Genomic DNA, 22,108 nt, shown 5'->3' with positions numbered 1-22,108 from the left:
GCGTCCATTCTTGCCAAATATCATTTTTGGTACAAAAAGGTCAATCGAGTCTACCTATGGTCACGAACGGCTTAGTCGAATTTTCTGTTAGCATGTTGAAATATACCACGGTCGAATCTCTGATTGAAATGCTGCATCTCGCTACTGGAAAGCCTGGAGACCTTGATACACATATCGAGCATGGATCATCTCGACATGCTAAGACTAGGAACATCAGCTAGGTCATGCGTAACTACAGGTGGGTTAGGAACGGAACCCATCATTTGGTTCTCATATCGTATTTTGCGTAGCTGTCCCCTCCGTCTATCTCTCGTCAACCTCGCCCGTCCTGCTTCCGCAACTGGTTCAAAAATTGCATCAAATCCCAACCCGTCCCCGGATTATCGGCGCGCGGCCCATAGTCGCTAACCTTGATTTTTTCCTGACCTGGCACGTACTCGCGCTTACCGTAGGAACCTTGAGGCAAAGGCTCCTTGAAGGGATTCTGGAATATGGGTCGGTTGGAATCGTGAGCTCCCGCTTGTTGAGGCTGTGCCAATGGCTGAGCATGAGGCTGGCTGTGATGTCGTGCGCGTTGTTGGTGCTCTGCCACTTGCTGTGCCTGTTGCATATCCCACGGTCGTCGCTGTTGAATTCCTGGTTGCATTTGCGCTGGCATCATATGCATTTGTCCGGGATGTTGGAACTGATCCCTCTGCATCGCCATCATCTGCCGCGGATCGACTCCCCCCAATCCTTGAAAATCGCCGCCTCTGTGGCCACCTCCTCCATGCATATCAGCTACTGGTACTACCCTATCATTCTCATCGATACAAAGCGAGTGTTCGAAGCCGTTAGGATCCGGGTACTTGAAATGATAACCCGGTCCTCTTTGTCGTGCTTTCATGGGCATGCGTCTACCTCCTGCGTTCAGCAGGTCGCATAACTCGCGGGCTGCATCTGCTTGTGCGGAATGAGAGTGGTAGGAGAAACGATCCGGCCCTTGTTTTTTCTGCCGAAGATACCCATGTTGTGGTTGTGAGAAGCTAAAGAACTAGCTGAGCCTTGAAGGTGGGAGAAACCGAGGACAGCGGATGTCAGTATTGTGCGTTATGCTGTGTGACCTACACTATGTGAAAGGCAGGAGTTTGATCTACAGCGGTCGGGTTCATGTGAATACGTGTAATGTGACCCGTGTGGCGATTATCCAAGTAGATGATGGATTCTGATATCATGGATGAGACTGACTATGAAGACAGCAAGATCGGTGTCATCAACAACACCAAAAGCCACATGCAGGTACCTTAGTAGTCGGTCAGAGGGGGTAATGCCACCCAGGTCGCACTCTAGATTCACCATGTAGGCATGATTATGACATATCACCGTTATCAAATCACTCAAAACTAACCATCGTGGTCTTCGAACAGGAGGTCAAGTATGTAACCCAAACTTTTGATTTTTTACCTATGGTATGCGTCAAGCTATGGTATCCTATCTCAAACCTGGACTGACCAAAGCCATGTAGCTCGCAAAAGAACCCGATACACCGTGAATTTAACCAGACCGTCACCACATCGCCGCCTTACCCCTACTAGTGTCCTGCGTTGAATTCGTACTCATATCCGCAGTTGGGAAATGCGTCGTGTGCGAAGAAGTCATGGAAGTGGCCGGTGTCTAGATGAGTTGGTAGCGGAAAGGCTTCCTGGAGGCCTTGCTGCGAGGAGGAAGCTGGATCCAACGGGCGAATACCGGACGAGGCTTGGGAGAAGAAGCTATAAGGAGAATCATAAGTATGGTCCAACGGAGAAGACATCTCAGGAAGGAACCCACTCATGGCAGCTTGCTCAGCCTCGGACGACGCAAGAAGATCCTCATGCGAGTCGTTACTGACAAAGTCATACTCAGCATGGTCCTTGACATCCTCCTCGTAGTTCTGCGCCTCCATCTCCTTGATGTACTTTTCGAAGTCGAAGTCCATACCAGCGCCGCGCTTGTACTGAGTTGGAACGGCTTGCTTGACAATATCGGGGTACTTGGGACCGGAGTCACTGGGAACATTTGGAAGACCGCTAACGACAGTGATGCCTCGGCCACCAGTGGAATGGATATCATCAGCTATGGAGAACTGAGGTTCAATGGGTGCAATATAGTTCTTGCCAATGGTAACACCACCGTGACAGTTCCTGTCAGTAAGAAGTGGAGCCTTGAGCTTGACGATAAGAGACGGACGGGACTGAGTCGTAAGGCCTTGACCTTGACCGGTTGTCTGCTGAGGCTTTGCATTAGCACTGGACGCCGAAGAAGATGCACGTTTGTTCTTGCGCGTCCACGCCATTCTCAACGACGGAATCTCGTAGCCCTCGTCGATCTGTTTGCCGCGCAGTTTCAAGATAGCCTGCTGGAGTGCGCCAGCAGTACAGCTCTCTCCAACAACCTGAGCAGCCTGGTCGAACGGTATCTGAACGCCAGTCTCACCGCAGGCCCAGACGATACCGAGGACTACGTTCTTCCAATCGTTGTCACTCCACTTGAGTAGCTTGGGACGAGGCTGGCGTGGCTTGCGGGGCACACCATCCTTGTTGATCTTTGGGATCTTGGATGGTCGCCGGTCGTCGCGATCGCTTTCGACGTAGTCGCTGTCATATGTGGGGGTATAACTCACAGGGGCAGCACCTTCCTCGATCTTGATGGGAGAGACGGCGGCAGCCTGACCAGGGAGGCCGTGGTAGGGGTTGTTGGGGTGAAGACGCGTCATGTCGTAACTGCGCTTGTTGAAGGGTTGTGGATGTTCCTCGTCAAACAGGCTAACCATATTTAGCTGGTTGTTGTGAGAGTAGGACATGATCTCCAGTACTTTAGCTACCAGAAGCGGCGAGAGACCAAGTGTCACAAAGGTTTTCTGTTCGCTGTTAGTGTGGGGTCAAACAACGGTTCATACTGAGCGCCAGAAATGGCGTGTTGTGTTCGGGCTAGGAGCGGAGGGCGATCAATAGCACACGCTACAGCGACCCAGAAAGGCTGCATCCGTGTCTCTTGAATAAATGCAGGTAGGGGAGATATAGGAGAAGCAGTAGTTAAGCCATTGCGGTACGTACCTGATAGTAGAATGCAATTCGTAAGTGTGATGCGGGTGGAGAGACGTAGGTCAACCAGCTACAAGAGGAGACCTTTGGGGAGGCAGACGAGGCGCTAGCGGCTTTGAGCTCCTGGAAAACCCAGTAACACAGGCGACCAATTTGTTTGTAGCGCGGACGTGCTCAGGGTACGCTCAGCCAAGACCTCAGCAACACGATCTTTACTCGTTGCAAACAGAGAAAGACGGCTTGAAGTACGGGAGACGCCGGAAGAACGTACACAAAGAAGTTCCTAACCGTTGCAGTCTGTATATCGTCTTTGCCGCCTTCTGTTCGGTTGAGGCTACTAAGAGTTCGCGGGCGTAGTGACTGAAGCCGCGCAGTTAAGCCACAAAGGGACGACGTTCACCTAGTATAGGTAACCCAAAGTGGTCCAGATGGACCTTGTAAGGCCAAATGTACTTGATACGTTTCGATTTGGATGTTGATTATGGAAAGATAGTTCGATGTTGTTTTCGTTTGAGTCCAAGTGGCTAAAGGATAGGTTGAGATATGGGATAGGGACCGGACTTTCGACCAGCTTGAAAGCGCACTGCGAAGTACTGTGTGCGAAGATAGAAACACTACTCGCGAGCTCCGACCAGTCAATTAGAGTTAAACATGCAATTGGCTTGCTGGGTGGTGTGGCCGACGATGTTCAAGTGAGAGAGCGACTTTGAGCTTTTGAGATCGTGATCTCTTAATCACAAGAGCATTTGTAGAGAAGAGCCGGGTAAGTTTAAAGGACGAGTATTATATATCCACGAGATCTTTGTGACGCTTGATATAAGCGGTATCGGCGCGGAAAGATGATAGCGCGAAGTCTGTGTGAACCACAAACACGTGACGAGGTGTTCACATCTACGCCCTTACCCCGCGCTCACAAGTCTTGGTGACGTGGGAATCAGGGTGGCAAACCGGCGGTGACGTTTGATGTGGAGTTGCTTTCGAGTTGAGGTAGAGCATGTCACGGTCCGCGTCACGTTTCAAGCTACTTACCATGGAGACTACAGGTAACAGGTATTCGTTGGACCCGTATGGCGAATCGTCTCCGAAGATGTGGAGCCTTGGATGGTTTAGTTCCCAATGTGGTATTTGTGATCCTCTTGTAGACTCCCGGCTCTTTATGTTCCTTGCGTAGTATGCCCGATCAGCAACATACCAGTTGTATTCGATTATGTCTTGACCGAAGCGGCTGAAGATCCTGGAGACTTAAAAGCGTAGGTGGCTTTTCGGATAGGTAGCTACAGAGTTTAGCAGAGATGGACGAAATGCTGCCTTGGTGCCCGAGTTCACATCCAGTGGTGGACAGCAGTGGGAACAAATGAGTCTTGGAACTAGACAAAGGAGGAATAGACAAGAGCAAATTGCAAGCTTGATCTTGTTCCTTCGCATGAGCAGTTCCATCACGTCAGTAGAGCTAATCATTACCATCATAGCTCTTGGACGTTTATGTTCTCTTGAGAACTGATGTAATGACATCAACCAAATATAGGCCGGTCACTAGGATTGAAACTCTGCAAGGGAAGACCATGCGGAACGTGTTAGGATAAGGGATGACTTCGGGTGATGAGTCAGTCTGGAAGCGCGCTCGAAGACGGCAAGAGTATTTTCTCTGGGCTTTGTACTGGCATCGATTGCATGGCGATATTCAATCAGCGAACTCAACGCCAACACCGACATAGCTCATGCAGGATAATGAAAGACCAGTATGAGCTTTTGTTACGGACCAGAGTCGTTTCATCGAGGTGCGCTCGTCACCATTGATGGAAGGCGATGTCAGGCGGCGTGGAATTGATTCTGACGACGAAAGAATGGAGATCGAGTCGAACATAGTTGCATCGTGTTATATGCATGGTAATGTGCCAGCTGCGGTCCTGTTGGTCATTAGAGTGCAATGTTTGCTTACAGATTGTGTATGAAGCGCCATCGGGCTTCCGCGCACAACAGGCTGTAGGGAATATATCGAAGGGAAAACGGGCGCAGAACTCGAACTTGCGGTAGTCTGAAGGTCCCTCTGGGCGACCGATACTCTGATAAGGGAATTTAGCAGTGGATGTGGAAGTACCCTGACGCGCTCGCAGTGACTTCACATTATGATGTACGGAACTGACGCGCTCTGCCCAAAGAAGGATACCCAGGAGGACTGAAAGGATATGACTTGTGTGAGAGCTCTCGTACGTTCGCGTATGATATGCGAAGGAACTCAGTGGAGGGTTAAATTGCACAAGAGGTTGGGGCAGTAGTGGTCAGTAGGCGGGAGGGTCTGCGGGGAGTGGACAGAAGTGTAATTAAGGTTTCAGACGCTAAGGAAGTGGTTCAGCAGGGACGATGCCCCATCAGTTCATGGCCTTGGCAATCTTTGGTCCCATAAGGCAGGAAGTTGCACAACATTGTAAGAATGGAAAAGTGGATTTGGTAGACTATGAACATGCTGCCAAGTCTAAGATACGATCTGCTTGAATGTTAGCAAGTGTTGTGTCTGTAGAAGTAGGGTGGACTTGCCTGCACACAAGCCGTGTGGTATGCGTTTTACTCTGAGCCCGCTTGTCGGTATGTTAGATCTGTCGATTTGGGCTGAAAAGCAAAGTATCCGAATTCTGATACTCATTTCCGTAGCCTACTACTTGTAATGCCATAGTTTTGCAGCCTCATCATGGCTCCGCGGGGCTTCGCTAAGTCTTGCGCGAAGGAATCGGCCCGAACACCTCTGACGTACGGAATTACATCCACACAGCAGCTCTGCGCGAGACATCTCGATGACAGAGTCGTTACTTTCGCAGTTGTGGTGCGTACCGTGCGGCTTTTCTTGTTTCGAAGTCCGTATGTCCGCATGAATCTGAACCATGATCGCGCCTCCCTCCTGAGTTTCTTGCCTCAGCCCACCCACCAACCCGACATCTACCACCAGCTCCGCGAAATCGACTCCGTGTTGCCACGACGCGTCCGTTATACTATACCGTCATGAAGACTCGAGCCTGTCAGATGGATATGACTCCCGAGTCGCTCCTACCTCCCAGCCGCTGAGACGGCTTCACGCCAGCAAGCTTCTTCTTACGCCCAATTCGTCCACTACGACGACCACGATGACCTCCATCACGACTCGCATCTCCTTCACGATGAACGGATACGGAATGGGCATGATAGGATGGCTCTGAGAGTGCATACTTCGAGGCAGGCCGATGTGCTTCAACGCGCCGTTCTGCCTCACGCGACGGGCTGTGTCGCGCTTCCTGGCCTCACTCCTAGAATCGCTCATGAGCGATATCACTGGACGGTCTGATACAGGCAGGCGAACAGCGACTTGCTTGCGCCCCTCACTTGTGACTCTAGGTCTGCAGCTCCATACTCGACGAGCCTTGATAAGGCCTCGAGCGTCTCCGAAGGGCGCCTCCATCGCACGCAACCCGTCTGCCGAACACCCCTCCAGAACCTCTGAACGCTTGCGATCCCGACGCAAAGCCCGTATAATGTTGGAAGCTCTGACTGCTCAGGTGTTCTACTGTTGAAGGCCTGAGATCTCCGCGGAAGAGACAACCTCCTAGGCCTGCCAGGACAGAACAAACACCTCCACCCAAGAAGCTATAACAACTTGCAAGGGTGGTTGGTAGAACAGACAGTCACTACCTTTGGCTTGCTTGACTAGCTGAATAGTCCTGTTCGTATCCCCTTCCTGTATGAGCATCTGATGAGGATTACAAGCGAGGCGGTGGCATAGTGCTGATTATGCTCACCACTTGACGCTCCGCTTTGTGCCATTACTCTCGCCAAACCTTCCAGCGATATTCGTGCACCAATACTCCCGATACACTACCATAAGAGTATCATCTGTACGAACGTTGGCTGCCATACTGGGCCTCGCGACAAACTTTATACGTATGGAAGTGCAAGAGATTCAGCCTTCTTGGTCATCCACTATCGAGTGGGCGGATACTAGCATCCAATACTTCGGCTATCGTGGAGCGACAACGTACGGACATGTCCTATAGAGGGTCTGGCAAGAGAAGATACTAGGCACGTTGCAGATCGTGAGCAGACCTTGGCAGCTTCTCGTAACTGCCTATCTGGTGTATTGCCACACCGCATGGCATATTTCCCATTCTCGGCCGCAACCTGCAGCTGATGGCAATTCCATACCCAGTCGAAGCTTCTTGCCTACCAAGAGCTATGCTGCAAGAATCTTTCGGCACTAGATTCTGACAATGAAAGGAGTGAGCGGAACAAGAGCTCATGACTTTGCTTGAGCAAAATCAGTCGAGCGGAGAGAGTAGGACACGTCTAGAACATGATGTGACCTTGTTGGCGAACTGCCTCACCGTTGCGACGACAACGACATCTCTATTGACGAATTTTTCGGACCTACTGGTATCTTCAGGCCCGCGCCAACTTAGGATTCGAGAAGAATCTGGCGGCGAAAGTGCTCCTGTGATTTTGCCTTGAGTTTGAGTAGGCACGACTTGTCGAAGACATCCTGCCAACTCGGCTGCGTTATGAGGCTTCCATCCAGCCATTTATACGCTATTGTGGAGCTACCAAGCCCAGTGGATTGACTCAGCACGAGCGATGTCGTGCCACCACAGTTGGGCCCTTAATAAGACTACGGTCTGGCAGTCGGGGTCACATCCTCGGATCCAATCAACAGTCATCATCGTAACGTTGCCGGCTCAAAGGATATTGATTTCGAAAATGTGGTCTTGTTCGACAGCCATAATCATTGCGTCCGAACGCATCGACCTGCATCATCTGGGAAGAACTCATTGGCGGACCGATGGTATACTCCATAAGGTGCCTGTCGCAATAAGGGCTGCAATGCTCATGTTTCGATGCCAAGTAGACACTCTACTTAGTTGGAAGATGCTATAAGGATGCAGTCTTCGACAAATGCAGGAGGCATATGTCGAAGTCACATACGAGTGTTGGCAATCGCTGGGGTCGATCTTAATCTGTTCCAATTGTCCTGGTTCCAGGCTCAGCGAGGCTGACATACTCAGCAAACCTCCTTGATCTCACTCTTCCACCGGTGTATTGGTGATGTTACCAATTCGACCAAGCATCAATATCTTCAACTGCCTAGGCGTATAAACCTAGCAACTTGGTCGTCTATTGCACCCAAAGATAGTACGCGGTCGTCGGAAGTACCGTTCTGACGTGTCGTTTACTTGGAAACGGTAGTAAGGCTGGCTTTATGGCAAACATTACAAGGTGTTCATGCGATATCCTGCTCTGAGTGAGGAGATATCAACCTCCGGGAACCAGAGGGACGATGGATCTTTGTACGCATCGTTCTGTAGGGCTACGAACGTTGCAGTCGCAGTCCCAGATGGTACAAAGTGTCGATGGCAGTTCGATCCTGAAGTCCAGCGGTTGACGAGTCACAATCCAATCACCAGCGAGATGTCTTTTCGTAATTTCCGACGCCACTGAGTACGATCTATGATGGCCAGCACCTCGCTATGGCCTGTTCCAAGCTTCTGCCTCGACCTCTCCCCTTCGCCACGCATCTCCTCAGATGGTCGATCCAGAGTGTCGCGTGAGGCATCTCCGGTTCAGGTTGATTGTGTAATGGCCCTAAATTCGAACGTCTACCGAGGTTGAGAGAACGGAGTTGGGAGCAAGCTGCGGAGCTTGGGGGTCGCGTTCGATTGCCCGTATCGTGCTCGTCTGGCGCCCGCGACTGCATGCGCAGCGGTTCGTGAGGTTGGTTCAAGTGCGATCAGACCTCAGGCAGCCGTGGCATACGTTCGTCATAGGTGTCATCGAGTCGTGAGAAGCTCATGTCGCGCGACTGGTCGTCGGTTGCGAGTCTGCATGTCGATATTTGACCTTCGCCTTTGCGCCTGCCCCAGGGAAGAAGAAGGCCGGGATGACACGATCGCCTGCTGCATGCTACAGACATGCTGCAGGCAGTCTGCGTAATCGTATGCCCTGGTGTCCTCTCTGCTCTCTCCTCTTGTGCCGTCTTTCGCAGGTCGTTGCGTCGGATGTACGATACGTTTGGGGAGCGCCTGGCGGGGCGACGCACTCTATCGATGTCGCTTGCGTACAGTTCTACTGTCGCGATGAGGCAGCGCATCATAGAAGTGCTTTTCTTCAAATGTTCTATGTGCGGACAAGCCAGCAAAGATTGCCGTCGTGATGGGGTTGACCGCGGTGATGAGGTCTTCGCGGATGTCTTGGGTATTCTTCGACAGTTACAGGTATCGCGATGATGTCAGTCCAACGGAAAACGGCTGTCGTTCGTCCCACCTTCGTATCGTCCATGGTAGACGCCTATCTTCGCATAGCACTGCTGTCACGTCGTGGTAGTAGCTGGTGTTGAGGTGGCCGAGAGAATGGGGCGTGTGCACCGCGGGGGTCAACAAGACTCGCTCTTCGTGGACGTGAGAATCAGGATGCGAGCGCCACAACAACGGCAGCTGCGCGTTTGGTTCTCTATGCATCATACTTTTCTATGCGCACATTACAAAGACAGTGATGTCAGAGGTTGAAGACTGCCCCTAGAGTTTGTGCGCTTGCAGTACCCATGCAAACATGAGAAAGCTCTATCTTCCCACTACAGTCAGAGTTGCAATATGGCGTATGGTACCAGTCTTGCGCTCTCCAGATAAGCATAGTATAGCGCTGGTGTTTCGCTGTTATACAAATGTTGAAGGATCTCAAGTGCCGCTAGCTGACGTAGCTTCTTTACCAAACGCCATCCGAGAGACTTGTACGAAGCTGCAGCTTGGATGGACAGGCCATATCCGAGACTGAGATACGCAGGACCTTTTGTAAGGGAAACGTATGTCGGGTTGCAGATTGCAATGCCAACATGGAGGTTATGCCTCGCAGGCCCCCTTCCAGAAGGTCCATCACAGCATCCCCAATGAGCGAAAACGACCGTGCCTGAGGATAATGTGAGACGATGAAGTGCTCGCTGACGGCTTTCTCATTGGTCACGCAAGGTGCCTACATTGAGACCCTTGTCGTCGCTCCGTTCATCTCACGCCCCCGCGATGCTGCTGGAATGATTGTTGCCAAAATCATCTATCAGACTCTCCGAAATAGAGATTCAGTGGCTATATATACCTACAAGAATTGCAGTTCTTTCGGTGGTGGTACGACCCTGTGCGACATGAGTTCGTGTTATTGGACTCATGGTTGGGGTTCGTACCACAGGCTGACAACAAACAGTTTTATCAGGAGTTCGATTCTCCATTGAAGGAGTAATGACTACCATTAAGGTAGTCAGGTTTTTTTTGCCTTTCTTTTCGTCGCCCACTCGGCACACATCACCTAGAGAAAGCATACCCAAACAGCGGAGTCTCCCGCACAAGAGTAAGGATTTGCAGGTCATCTCTTCCGCATGCACGTCTGCTTGTCAACCTTTTTAAAAGAACCAAGCTGGTATGTGGTGCAGGCATAGATCGCATGGCTATAAGTGGGCTTCTCAGCATAACCACAATTCGGACTGCTCAGCAACCGCTATAGAAGAGATGCCAGTATGGTTATGATACTTTAACGCCTACTTGTTGGCGACAAAATCTCTGCAATGCGTTCACCACGGAGGCATTGTATGCGAAAGCGTGCAACAAAGCAAATATTTCAACTGGCTTGCGTGGTTGCCGAAAGGGCTATATCTGTTAGCAAAGTCTGGACGACCATCATTATGGAATGCCAACGCTGTAATGTAACAGCCGAAGATGAGTTGTACACAAACGCCTCTTGTTGCCAGGCTCCGGGGAGAGTCTGGCTATGAAATGCTCTCTCCAAGATGCGGGTCCTCAAAGATGATGCTCCATTTCATCTATCCATATCGCTTGTCAGCTAGCAAGCATCGCTGGGGATGGTGGGACCCAGCGCCAAACTACAGACATCAGTGCGACTTACGCATTGGTGTCAACACAGTATCCGGAGTCAGCATACTGCCATCATGTGACACCAGTCACGAATCGTGTGCGAACCTATCCATTATTCGCGACATCTCAGATGCACTCCGCTTGCTTCTGCTGGATAACAAAGCTTCACTATGTCTACAAGGTTCCGAATGCTTCCGGTATGTACTGCTCCGATTTCAAGATCCTTTGTTGGCATTCAATGCATCGTTGCGTGCTTTCATTGGGAAGTTCGACAATATGCAAAGATACCCGCTAGCGACACCTGAGGTAAACAGCTATGTCAGGGGTTGGCTGGTTAGCGGTACTCTGGGAGGACGCGTGCTCGCCAAATGCGCTGGCTGCAAACTCTTACAAGGCCGCTACCGGTTGTTCAACATCGTGGGAACATGTCACGACAGATTTCTATGATTAATGTGCGTCTTGCATGCATCATTTTAACGGCCTTACCAGTAGGTCTCTCATCAGTTCTATTGGACCGACGCATATCATGCAGTTCCAGGGTGAGTAATGCTCTCCCTTTGAAGCGCTGTTGCGCGATATCAGCCATGGTACAACACCAATGAATCTCACAAGAGGCACGTGCGTTCAAAACGGATAACCCGTCAGCTCCTTGTTGAGGATAGTACGATTTGCAATTCGTCGAAGTCTCTAAGATCAACATTCGGCCTTGTCGATATGCGTTCTTGCTTGAGCGCCGACAGAATCTGGCTTGGCCGATATCACAATCCCAATACGCAATTCCAAGATGATATTCTCTTCCGATGCATGCATCATCTATACTATACAGTTCCGAAGATACAGCTCAGCAAGATCGGACCCTAGCCATCGAATCACCATTATGAACAAACACTGGCTATTAAAAGGAACGCCTCACCGCATGTCAGGGAGTCTCGAAGCCGAGGACTACGAAGATAGGGTCAAGCGATGCTACGGATCGCTATTCCCCACCTTCAGTATCTGTGAGCCCTGGCAAAAACAAGCACGCGACGACTTCGATTCGAGTTGGACAAAGTGTATCAAGTCACCGCCGCGGGCGCTGCCCTCATTGAATCTCCATCTCATGTCGGTCTAGGTACCGGCCGAAGTATGGAACACGATTGCGAGTCCCAAGCCTCTGCAAGTTCCAAACATGCTTGCTTAACGTTACCGTCATAATGTCAGCGAGATTCAGTCCGCGTTGCGAGAGGGATAATCGCCACGGGTCTTGAATGTGGGCGACAGACTGCGGACACCAGATGCTATCCTTCAACCACGTCGAGCAACGCTGCGCATGAGAATAATTGCAAGCCACGTCAGAAGATATGCGACTTATATGCAAGCTCGCCTCTGCAGTCGCAGGCTTGCGTATCGTGGTCAGCCATGTACATGGTCTCGAATGTTGCATATGTTGCAAACCATTGAAGTCAAGCTCTGGGGATCTGTCCGACCCAGCAAGCAAGATTCGATGTCTTAACGAAACTCTACCCTATCAGCAGGCCCTGACCTCCTCGTCGCCATAGACCACATGAGGGAGTCTCTGCACTCTTTACCGCCGCCTCGCCCCGCGTTATCCCTGCACAGACACGTTCCCCTTCGCGCCTCCAAAATCAACAAAGGCTCACCAGGCAACCTCCATATCCTTTGGCTATATATACACTCTAATTCATCAAACTTTCGCCTAGGCCCCTGGGCGGAGGGGTACGGCGGCGGGGTGGCGGTCGGCAGCCACCGAAGTATCTTTAAACAGTGCTAACAAGTGCATCATCTAGGATGCACATCCCCTTCGGGGCTGGGTTCGAGTCCCAGGCGGGTTGAAGTCCCATGGTTGAAAGCAATACCATCTTTTTTGCTGTTTTCTTCGGCACTCTATCAAACCGTATGTCTCTAGATAAGATGCATAGGCATTCGCATTTGCATTTTCTCTATCCGAGAGATCTAAACAGGGCATCACGCTGGTGCAGAGGTACCAAGGTAGGTGTACGCCTTTGTGCTTGCGTAGAATTCTTTCCATGCTTTTGTATGGAAGCAGGCCCGCTGTAGCACCCCCGCACGCCTCAGTTGTTTCCGCCACTGCCGCGCAGTCATCAGTGCAGGTCATGTGTCCAGACTCTCCCCTTCTGCTACAACGGGTTGGCCCAGGAAGAGATGTAGCTGGGCCGGCTACGTTGCTTGGGTGCAAGCCACGTTTGTGACGATCACCCTCTCGTGAGCTCTAGATGATACATGAAGCAATTTGGCTTTGATGCAACATGCTAACTTTAGAGTTCAAGATTGGGTGGCTGTATGCCGCGACGAACCAGCAGGTTGTGATCCTCCAAGTGCGGTATTGATATCTTGCAATCCGCTCACTTCGGACAACACTACTGCCATATGATAATTGACGTCTTAAAAGTGTCACACGACTCGAGGTCGCGATACCTGCCTTTTTAGGCTCAGCAGCGTCACGTCTATATCTCGTCGGCACTGTAGCTGCTCCAGCAGACCGCGGATGTCTCATAGATTGCAAGATATGAATGCACAAACATCACGTAAGGCTCAGGATACACGATAACGGCACGTACACCTCACATTCCTCAAACCCGGCTATGTACATATGCTTGCAAAGGTAGGATTGGCCTCTCCTTGTTATACATGAACTAGTCTTGCTTCGTTCTCCCGTCGCCCAGTACCAACAGGGCGGGCCCGAATGTGCTGCCCTTAAGCCAGTGAAAAGAGAAAGCACGAGGTAGGGTCAGGGTGCTTGCCGCTGGATGACAGAGGGCTTCCTGGTACCTATCGGTCAGGCCTTGCGGACCACGCCTGCGGCCGCCACTCCTCATTCGTAAGTAGCGAAGATCCTCCCATGTTTTCCGCTATGTAGTGTCGAATGCTGGTTGTCGAGTTGAGCTTGTGATCGAGGAGCACAAAGTTCACGTACTTCTGCGCGCCATCACCACGGTGCGTGTCAGCGACTTTTCCATAAGCAAAGTATCCATCTTCTGTGGGAGCGATACCCAGCTGCTCTTGGAGCTTCTTGCGAACGGTGGTAATTTTCTCGAGCTTGTCAACCTGCCCTACAAGTTTTTCGTAATTGTCCGATGCGAATGCCAACCAGGCTTCCTGTTATAGAGAGTCAGTAAGTCGTTATTCTTTCCGCAGCAAGTACTGGAGGATTCAGGGATCTCAATCCTCAAAGGTACATACAGATTCGTCCCAAGCATCTTGTATACGAGTCTGGTTGTGCAAGCTACGTCCACACGTCTCGAGGAAGGCACGCTCATCATCCAGGTATTTGCCGTTATCGTATTGGGCCAGAGTTTTGACCTGGATATCGTCGCAGAGTCGCATCATCTCCTTCTCCTTGCGCTTCATGGTTTCCCATCGTTTTCGTATAGCTTCATTCGTCTCGTTCTGCGACATCTCAATGGAGGTTGGTATGACGATCGTTTGCGGGGGTCGGTTGAGTTGTCTTTGTCGATTCAATGATGGGAGGAAACGCGATCGAAAGACTGGGAAGGTGTTAGTGATTTATCTATAGGAGATTCTATACTGCGAAAGTTGCTCCTGGCAATTGCAGCCATTTTGTCGGACGCTTCTTGGATTCACAATGGCGCCGGGTTGAGGGAAGAGGAGTCGGAACGAGGCGGAGCTAATTGATGACAATGAAAGCCCGTGAAAGCACGAGAGTATCTGCCTACGCAGTAGGAAGCGCGGCAACTGCTGAAACAGTCGCATAAGAGATGAGGTTGTGGTGATGGAGGCGTATGGGTATGCGGGATTGACGCAAGAGAAGAAGTCGAAGCCGACGATGTGGTCGAGAGCATGCTGATGTTCCTGTCGTATCTGAAACCAAGAGCTGTTCACGCGTCCTCTCTGAGTGCTATGTTGTGGAGATTTTGGGGACTTTGGGGATTTCGGAGATTTCTGAGTTATCAACAGTTTGACGCAGCTGACGCACCGACCCTGCCAAACCCAAATCACGACACCGTCCAGATACTCCTCGCCTCATCACGAAACAACGAAGCATTCTCAAATCCGCTGTGTCGCTAGCAAATCATTTCACGGTCAATTCCCTCAAGTCGATACCATCTTCGATGACCTCCCTCTACGGATCTGATCCATCTTTGCAACCTTGACTTCAGCGATTGAACAGCCCGTCTACGTACAGCGTCGTGTTCGCCACCGCGGTGGATATCGTGTTCTTCGACTGGGCGAGCTTGACTAGTGATGCATTCTCGCGAGCACGAAACGATCTTACGTATACAGAGGAGCAGAATTTCGATCGAAGCCTTAGTGGCATTGGAAAATACAACCCAATCGAGACGACTTTCAGGATGGTCTGTACCCTCTGTTTTCGTGAGATACACGAAGCATGCTGATCATATTGCTTTGTGAAGGTCGAGAAATGGCTTGGAACGGATGAATTCGGAAGACACAATCACGTAGAAGTGCCTCTGGGAGAAAACGAAAACATTTGGAAGCCTCTTCGCTATTTTGCGTATGATGGGAATGTTTTGCGCGTCCAAGTGAGTACCCTTTGGCTTTGTTATGATGATCTGCATAAGGACAGCAGGAGACGCCGGATCATCCCCTGACTTGTTATGTTGTCGCGTCTGCCGACTCGGCCAAGCCCGGCGCAATATATTTTACGACACGTTACATATGGTGTATGGTCACTTGGCGTATAAGAAAGGAAGCACACAATCCGATGTGTTTTGGAGATAGTGCGTTGTAACGTGGTCCATGCGATTCTTCCGGTGAGTCACCGAAGCTCCCTTACGCGCAGCATGGCGACCACAAGAACTGGCGAATATGTAGTACCAACATACTTCCACCTTCAACTTGCTCCTCTGAAGTCCAAATAAGGATCCAGCTAAACAAGGGCAGCAGGGCCGAATGACAACTGTCATGCATGCCGATCCGTGTGGTAACTCTCGGTTCGTCGGGGCAAATTTGCGGGCGACACTAAACCGGTTTCTCGACTAGCCCATCTGCCATTGGGTGCCCTCGCACACATGCCAACGCGACCCTCTTTACTCTCTCAACCTTAATCGCACTGCGCTGCGACCGACCGAAAGCGCCAATTGATAAAGCCCTATGATGCCCTTCGCGCCCCGCCGTCGTGATGTTCATCGCACCCGTGCCCTCCTCCATTACCGCCTAGGTCTCCCAAATGAACTCGTTCTCGACATCCTGGACAAAGCCCGTTACTGGGTCGAAGTCAAACACGTTAATGACCAGACCTCAATACTCCTTGACGAAGAGTTCTCCGACGATTTCTCCGCTGCGCTGCCCATGTTGAGGATAGTAATTGACAGGCCCGAAATCGCGCATCGCGAAACAAGCAAACTCCGAGAGATCGAGTTCTTAATCGTCAGTCACGACCAAGGTTGGACTACAGAAGATACGATTGGCACGTTCAACACCTCGTCTTGGTTTGAGGTTTCCATCGTGCGCCCACTTTCTCCGCAGGACCACATAATAAATAATATGGTCGCTGATAGCTTCGACGACCACGATTATCCAAAAAGCAACATCCACACCGTGATAGATGATATGTGCGGTAACGTTGGCTTTAGAAATGCGCTGCGCCCTTCTTCGACAACAGAGCCGCAGAGATTGCACTGCGATGAGATGCAGGCCATGACGTTCTTGCATGACGATCCTTCACGCCCCATGGGTATCGAAGGACAACATGCTTGGTACTTGCAAGGCAACGAGGTCGCAAGAGCTGTTTCAATCTTCGAAGGCGATTACATTCGCCGGTACCGCGTTGTCTGGGGTTGTAAGGATAATCCAACATGGGAAGGCAACGAAGGTGCTGGCCGTGGCGACGATTTCATCGATTCGCTGAAACATGGTGATTGGATCTGTGTGTGGGCGAGAGCCAAGGTGAGCCTATCTATGTGGACGTTGTTCGCATTGACTAATTCATGGATTAGAGACGAGGTTGGGAGAATCACGTCCATGGCATACGCGTCACTATGCGATACACGGTATAGCCCATTGCAATCCGCTCACCCAAACTACTTTGATGCGTTTGCATCAAGCGTTATTGTTCGCAATCTTCAGTGCATCTACCCACGGCAGTGCTTATGTTTGAGGTCATACTTACCAGAACATCTGTCTGTTTACAGCTTGGGTTCTCCCTGCATGCCTTCGTTGGAGGCATCAATCCCATGCGACAACGACTCCTCTTGTACCCCAGAAACGATAAAGTCATCATCGACCGTATCAATGCCAATCGGCGCTCCACGCACTTTGGCTCGAACTTTTGCGATATGTTCAGCCTTCAGACGGGCTCGGTCCTCAGCCATCGCTTTCTGCTTCTCCTTCTCGGCGCGGACAAAGGCAGCCTTTTCTTCAAGCTGGATTTGCTTGGCTACCTCGATTTGAGCTTTTCTTCCCTTGCGTGCTTTGGCTCGGGCCTTAGCTTCCTCAGCCCGCTTTTCTTCGGCCCTTTTACGCTCGTCGGCTCGCGCCTTCAAGCGAGAGAATGGCGTAGGCGTAAGCGAGATGTCAGAGTGGGTACATCGTGCGGCCACGTCCGATGTCTTCGGCGACGGTGCAGGTACGGCCGTGGTAGATTCCGTGGGCGCGTTTGTCGTCACTGGATGATGATTCACAGCGACCGGCGTTGTGAGTAATACTGGTGTGCGACCAGATCTTGACGCCTTCTCCAATGAGTTTTCATGGTTCCGCCGGCGAGTATCGATCTCCACGGAGTATTCGTGAGCAAGAATAGCACATCGAGCCTTCATTGGGGGATCGGTTGTATTTTCGTTCTCAAGATCCTCCCAGACCTTCACTAGGCTCTCAAGGTCAGCCACGCTCAAACATACCTCCGCCACCTGTCGCTTCTCGCGTAGAACTCTCCAGTGTTCGAGTCGTTGACGTGCGCGGGCGCGCATCGAGCTGTACCGTTCTTGCATCGTGAGCATAGGCTGTGTATGATATTGGAAGGCGGACACTTCGTCAACGATTTCGCTTTCATCCCTGGCCAGTGCAGCATCGTAGGCGGTCTTACGGACATCGTCATTCAACACGTCAAACGCCTCTTGAAGATCACTAAACGCCGTGGCATGCGCAGCACGTTCAGCCGCAGTTAGCTCAAGGGTCTTCTCGGGATGGTGTTTTAACGCCAGCGCTTTGTACGCTGCTAATATCACTTCTCGAGGCGCATTCGGGGCCAGCCCGAGTTTCGCATAGTGTGTCTGCGTCTTCATGTTGGGATATATGTTGTCTTCCCAGTTCTTCATATGGCGCAAACGTTCTATACCAGTATCGGAACAGCCTGGCAATACCCTTTTATACTCTTAACACTGCAAACAGCGCAGACATTGTGTGTTGACGACACATCAGACACAGCTATGTGCTCGCTACTCGAACATACGTCGACCAATGTCTCAGACACATCGTAGAAAAAGAAGAGACTGGAGAGAAACACACGATGTGCCGCAGAGACTGCCGACCGTAGTGCGTCGATGAAAAGCAAAACAGGACTGTGTTGTACGAAGCCTGGACCTTGCCCAACGACCCGGGTCGAACAGCGCTGCGAGCTCACTGCAACCCACTCACGCCTCATGCATTACCCGCCCCACCGAAGCACCGGTCGTCATGATTCTGGGCACACGAGGTGAGCCCGGGAATATTGCGCACTGCAATTCGACGCTTTTCTGCGGCGCGATTTAGGTAAAAGCGTGGAGGGCTTTGGCAATCGTATCAGAAATATGGCGCAATCAGACGCGATCGCCATTCCCATGGCTGCCAGAAGGCGATTCTTGCAGTGGGGTGCGCTGCCCACAAGCGCATGCCGGTGGGCATTTGTGTGGTTCTTATAGGGCGGCACACCATAGCCGCTCCTGCAGGGAGGAACGTCAATCCTCGACCCCCAAAAAGGCCGGCGCGAAGCTCAACAACGAACATACACCCAGACCTTGAGACTGACGATCAGAACACGACCGACAAAAGGAAAGACGCGATTGCGCGAGAACGCATGTTGCCGATGGAGAGTAATGTCGGAAACTTATCGTCAGCAAGCTTTTGGGCAGCCGACCTTCACCGACGGACATGCGAGTGGGAGTTCCTCTGGACATGATCTCTTCGACATCCTCGACGCCGCCAATCTCTATCACGATCACGAATATCATCCCGGTGGACAGCACTTACAACCGCTGCAAATTCCTACCCAAAATGATATCGCGCAAAATCAGCACTTTGCGTATGCATTGCACGCCAGCGGTGTGTCGGCTCCAGGTAAGCGCGACCCCTCTATTTATCTTCATTTCATCATATTCTATGTACTTCATCCTCAACGAGTTCTTTGTACCTCCCATTAGGCCCGTTTGCTCCCTGTGGACGTAATTCCCGTGTCTCTGAGTTGTCGGGACTAGATGACGTTTGTTCAGGATGGAATGGCGTGCTCTCGCTAGCTGCACGTGATCAATCGCGGCGACGGGACTTGCGACGACTGCATACCCGCCTAGGGAGGTGTGTATGCAAGTTGTGCACAGACGCCTGTTGTTGCATCGAGGGTTTCCATCGATCAAATACGCAGCGATCACCGCGTATTCTGTGTTGTTTTCTGTTCCCCGCATACCATGGTCACTAACATCATCTCGAGGCCTGCAATACACCTCGCCCACAATGCCGACCATGACCGGACACATCCCGCAACATTTCGAGCACGACTCTACACTTCAGATTGGCTTCGATGATCTCCAGGGCTTCTCCCCCGTTACACAGGGCTTTAGCATCAACGCCTATCGCACGCCATACCCCGACAGCAACGCGACATCCACATCTTCAGCCACATCACCCGACCCCACCCACGCAAGTCTCCTCAACGATCCAATTGTCGTCGAGGCGGAAGAAGATAAGCGAAAACGCAACCAAGCTGCATCCGCACGTTTCCGCCAGAAGAAAAAGCAGCGCGAGATGCAACTCATGGAGACCAGTCGCGAAATGCAAGACCGAACCAAGAAGCTCGAAGCTGAGAACGATGGGTTAAAGAAGGAGAACATGTTCTTGAAAAAGTTGCTTGTGGAGAAAGTGGATCATATGAGCGACGAGGATCGGGAGTTGCTGAAGAAGGCTGCCGAAGGTGCGCTCAGTGGTATTCTGACCAAGAAATGAGTATCATGTCTCACGAGGAGTGAATTTCAGCTCACGGATTTGGGAGAGATACAGACAAGGATATGTTAAGGCCTAGGAGTTTGCTATATTATACCTATGTTTTGCGCTGGCGTCAACGGGTCAGGATTAATTCAATCTCCCTTGGAATTTCTACATGCATACATGCGGGTCTGTTGTAACTGCATGTGTTCCAATATTGATATCCGTGCAAATCTGAACGACAGAACAATCTAACCCCGAACAGCGACGCGCATTGCAATCTGCTGAAGACAGGGTCCCATTTCAGAGGACGTGTTCACGGAGTGACGACAGTTCGCAAAGATTGAGCACATTGTGACCTTGAAGCTTAGGTTTGTAACTCGAAGGGGGGTGTGGCGTCCAATCCGGGGAAAGGTTGAAGGCTACCCACATGTTTGGGGGCTGAGTAAGATCAGCCGCACAACACCTCAGACCTTGCCGCCTGCGCACCTTCCTGTCTACACATCACTCCATGATGCAGAGAGATACAGGTCTCGGTTTTCGGGAGATCCACGAAAGCGAGAACGCATTTCTGGCTGCCGTTGAAGAGATTGAACGCGTCGCCCTCATCGAACGGCCCTTCCATATACCTATACGCCTCCGATTCATTACACCAAGCCCCGATAGCAAGACGGGCCACGACTACGTCATCACAGATGCCACTACACATCGAACTGGGAGCGTTTATATTACTGTCTCATATACGTGGCTGCACGAACAGTCTTCGGATGGCCTCGCAATCCCGGATTATCGAATCAAGGATCTCTCCGACAATGAAAATGTTCCACGACCACCGCGACGTCCGCCTATAGTTTTCCACAGAGCGATGCAATATGCGCGCACGCGAGGCTACACAAACGTATGGATCGACCAAGAGTGTATACACCAGGATGATCCGACAGATGTTGAGAGGCATCTGCAAGTTATGCATCGCATCTATTCCAACAGCAAAGTTACTATTGTCGTTCTAGCTACAAGCAGTGGTCGAATCGACTTGCCAACCATTGATCACTTTAAGTCGTTACTGGACTCTACCTCCTGCGAACCCACGAATCAATCTATTCAGCATATTGCCTTCCGAAAATGGTTTTGCAACGTGTCCGATGATAGATGGTTTTCTCGCACATGGGCTTTCCAAGAGAAGCTTAGCGCAGGGCACATAGAATTACTCCTCCCTATCATAGCTCATCTTCCTGAAGTATTGACTGTCTACAAAGATCTATGTATCGACATGGCAAGGATGTGGACCATCGCTGGATGGAGCTCTATCACTTGCGCGGTGTCAGTGGAGAAGCAGATAGAGATGACGAACCATATGAACAACAGCAGGTCGAGGCCAGCACCCAGGAGATTAATACTCGAAAGCATCGTTGACATCTACGAGCAGATGGAGCAGTGTGAGAATTCTGTGCTAGCAGACCGCCTTGCAATCCTGGCAAACATCTGCGATCTCCCATATAGGCTAGCATCGACAAAGCTGAATCATTCTCAATATAGTTATAGCACATGTCTGTTGGTTCTGATATTCGCGAACGTATGGCCGGATCGGGAGAAGCGACGAATGAGATATAAGGAGTTGTCAAATGACCTCATGGATGCACCGATTGGCATTCTATTGTCGTACTTGGCTTGGCAGGTCAGCATCGACGGTCACGACAGTGAAATCTGCACAGAGCGCTATGCATACGAATCATATATTGAGAGATACCATGGACACCGAGCAGATCCAAACAGAGTCAGGTCGCTATACAAGGCACAGCCTCGCACCGTGTCCCGGCGTGTGAGCCTCGAATCGATGAGCGGACGGTTTGCCTACGACAGCTGTCACCCTGATATAGCATATACGAATCTTACTGCGGCTGCTGTGGACCTCACTTTTGAAACCGGATCCACAGATGCCAGGCGTGAGGAGTATCTTACCTCTCCCCCTCTTTTTATGAGCGAGAGCGAATTAAGCCTTCGAGACGACAGTTCAATGCGCTATTTGATGCAAGAATGGAAACAGATTCGGTTTGAAAAACCAGGAAG

At 51.0% G+C, this 22,108-nt stretch overlaps 6 protein-coding genes across 6 annotated transcripts; 2 read left to right on the top strand and 4 right to left on the bottom strand.

Annotated features, from left to right (window-relative positions):
• Positions 1-313: 313 nt before the first annotated feature.
• On the bottom strand, positions 314-886 carry J4E82_001842 (uncharacterized protein; the record flags this gene model as incomplete). Its single annotated transcript, XM_051728149.1, has 1 exon — positions 314-886. One exon carries the CDS (start codon positions 884-886, stop codon positions 314-316), a length of 573 nt encoding a protein of 190 aa, XP_051592031.1.
• Positions 887-1,570: 684 nt separating this feature from the next.
• Positions 1,571-2,915, bottom strand: J4E82_001841 (uncharacterized protein; the record flags this gene model as incomplete). Its single annotated transcript, XM_051728148.1, has 2 exons — positions 1,571-2,838; positions 2,909-2,915. 2 exons carry the CDS (start codon positions 2,913-2,915, stop codon positions 1,571-1,573), a joined length of 1,275 nt encoding a protein of 424 aa, XP_051592030.1.
• A 10,805-nt stretch (positions 2,916-13,720) lies between these two features.
• J4E82_001840 (uncharacterized protein) lies at positions 13,721-14,347 on the bottom strand (the record flags this gene model as incomplete). Its single annotated transcript, XM_051728147.1, has 2 exons — positions 13,721-14,047; positions 14,132-14,347. The coding sequence occupies 2 exons, from the start codon at positions 14,345-14,347 to the stop codon at positions 13,721-13,723; spliced, it is 543 nt and encodes a 180-aa protein (XP_051592029.1).
• A 1,677-nt stretch (positions 14,348-16,024) lies between these two features.
• On the top strand, positions 16,025-16,929 carry J4E82_001839 (uncharacterized protein; the record flags this gene model as incomplete). Its single annotated transcript, XM_051728146.1, has 2 exons — positions 16,025-16,819; positions 16,870-16,929. The coding sequence occupies 2 exons, from the start codon at positions 16,025-16,027 to the stop codon at positions 16,927-16,929; spliced, it is 855 nt and encodes a 284-aa protein (XP_051592028.1).
• A 129-nt stretch (positions 16,930-17,058) lies between these two features.
• Positions 17,059-18,186, bottom strand: J4E82_001838 (uncharacterized protein; the record flags this gene model as incomplete). The annotated part of the gene is made up of 1 exon (XM_051728145.1): positions 17,059-18,186. One exon carries the CDS (start codon positions 18,184-18,186, stop codon positions 17,059-17,061), a length of 1,128 nt encoding a protein of 375 aa, XP_051592027.1.
• Positions 18,187-18,942: 756 nt separating this feature from the next.
• J4E82_001837 (uncharacterized protein) lies at positions 18,943-20,062 on the top strand (the record flags this gene model as incomplete). The annotated part of the gene is made up of 2 exons (XM_051728144.1): positions 18,943-19,183; positions 19,551-20,062. 2 exons carry the CDS (start codon positions 18,943-18,945, stop codon positions 20,060-20,062), a joined length of 753 nt encoding a protein of 250 aa, XP_051592026.1.
• Positions 20,063-22,108: the final 2,046 nt, after the last annotated feature.

This window comes from Alternaria postmessia (genome assembly GCF_024291825.1).
Source record: "Alternaria postmessia strain BMP 2775 chromosome Unknown scaffold_7, whole genome shotgun sequence".
NCBI lineage: Eukaryota > Fungi > Ascomycota > Dothideomycetes > Pleosporales > Pleosporaceae > Alternaria > Alternaria postmessia.
The sequence above is the reverse complement of the archived record's forward strand: the minus strand, read 5'-3'. Positions and strand labels throughout refer to the sequence as shown.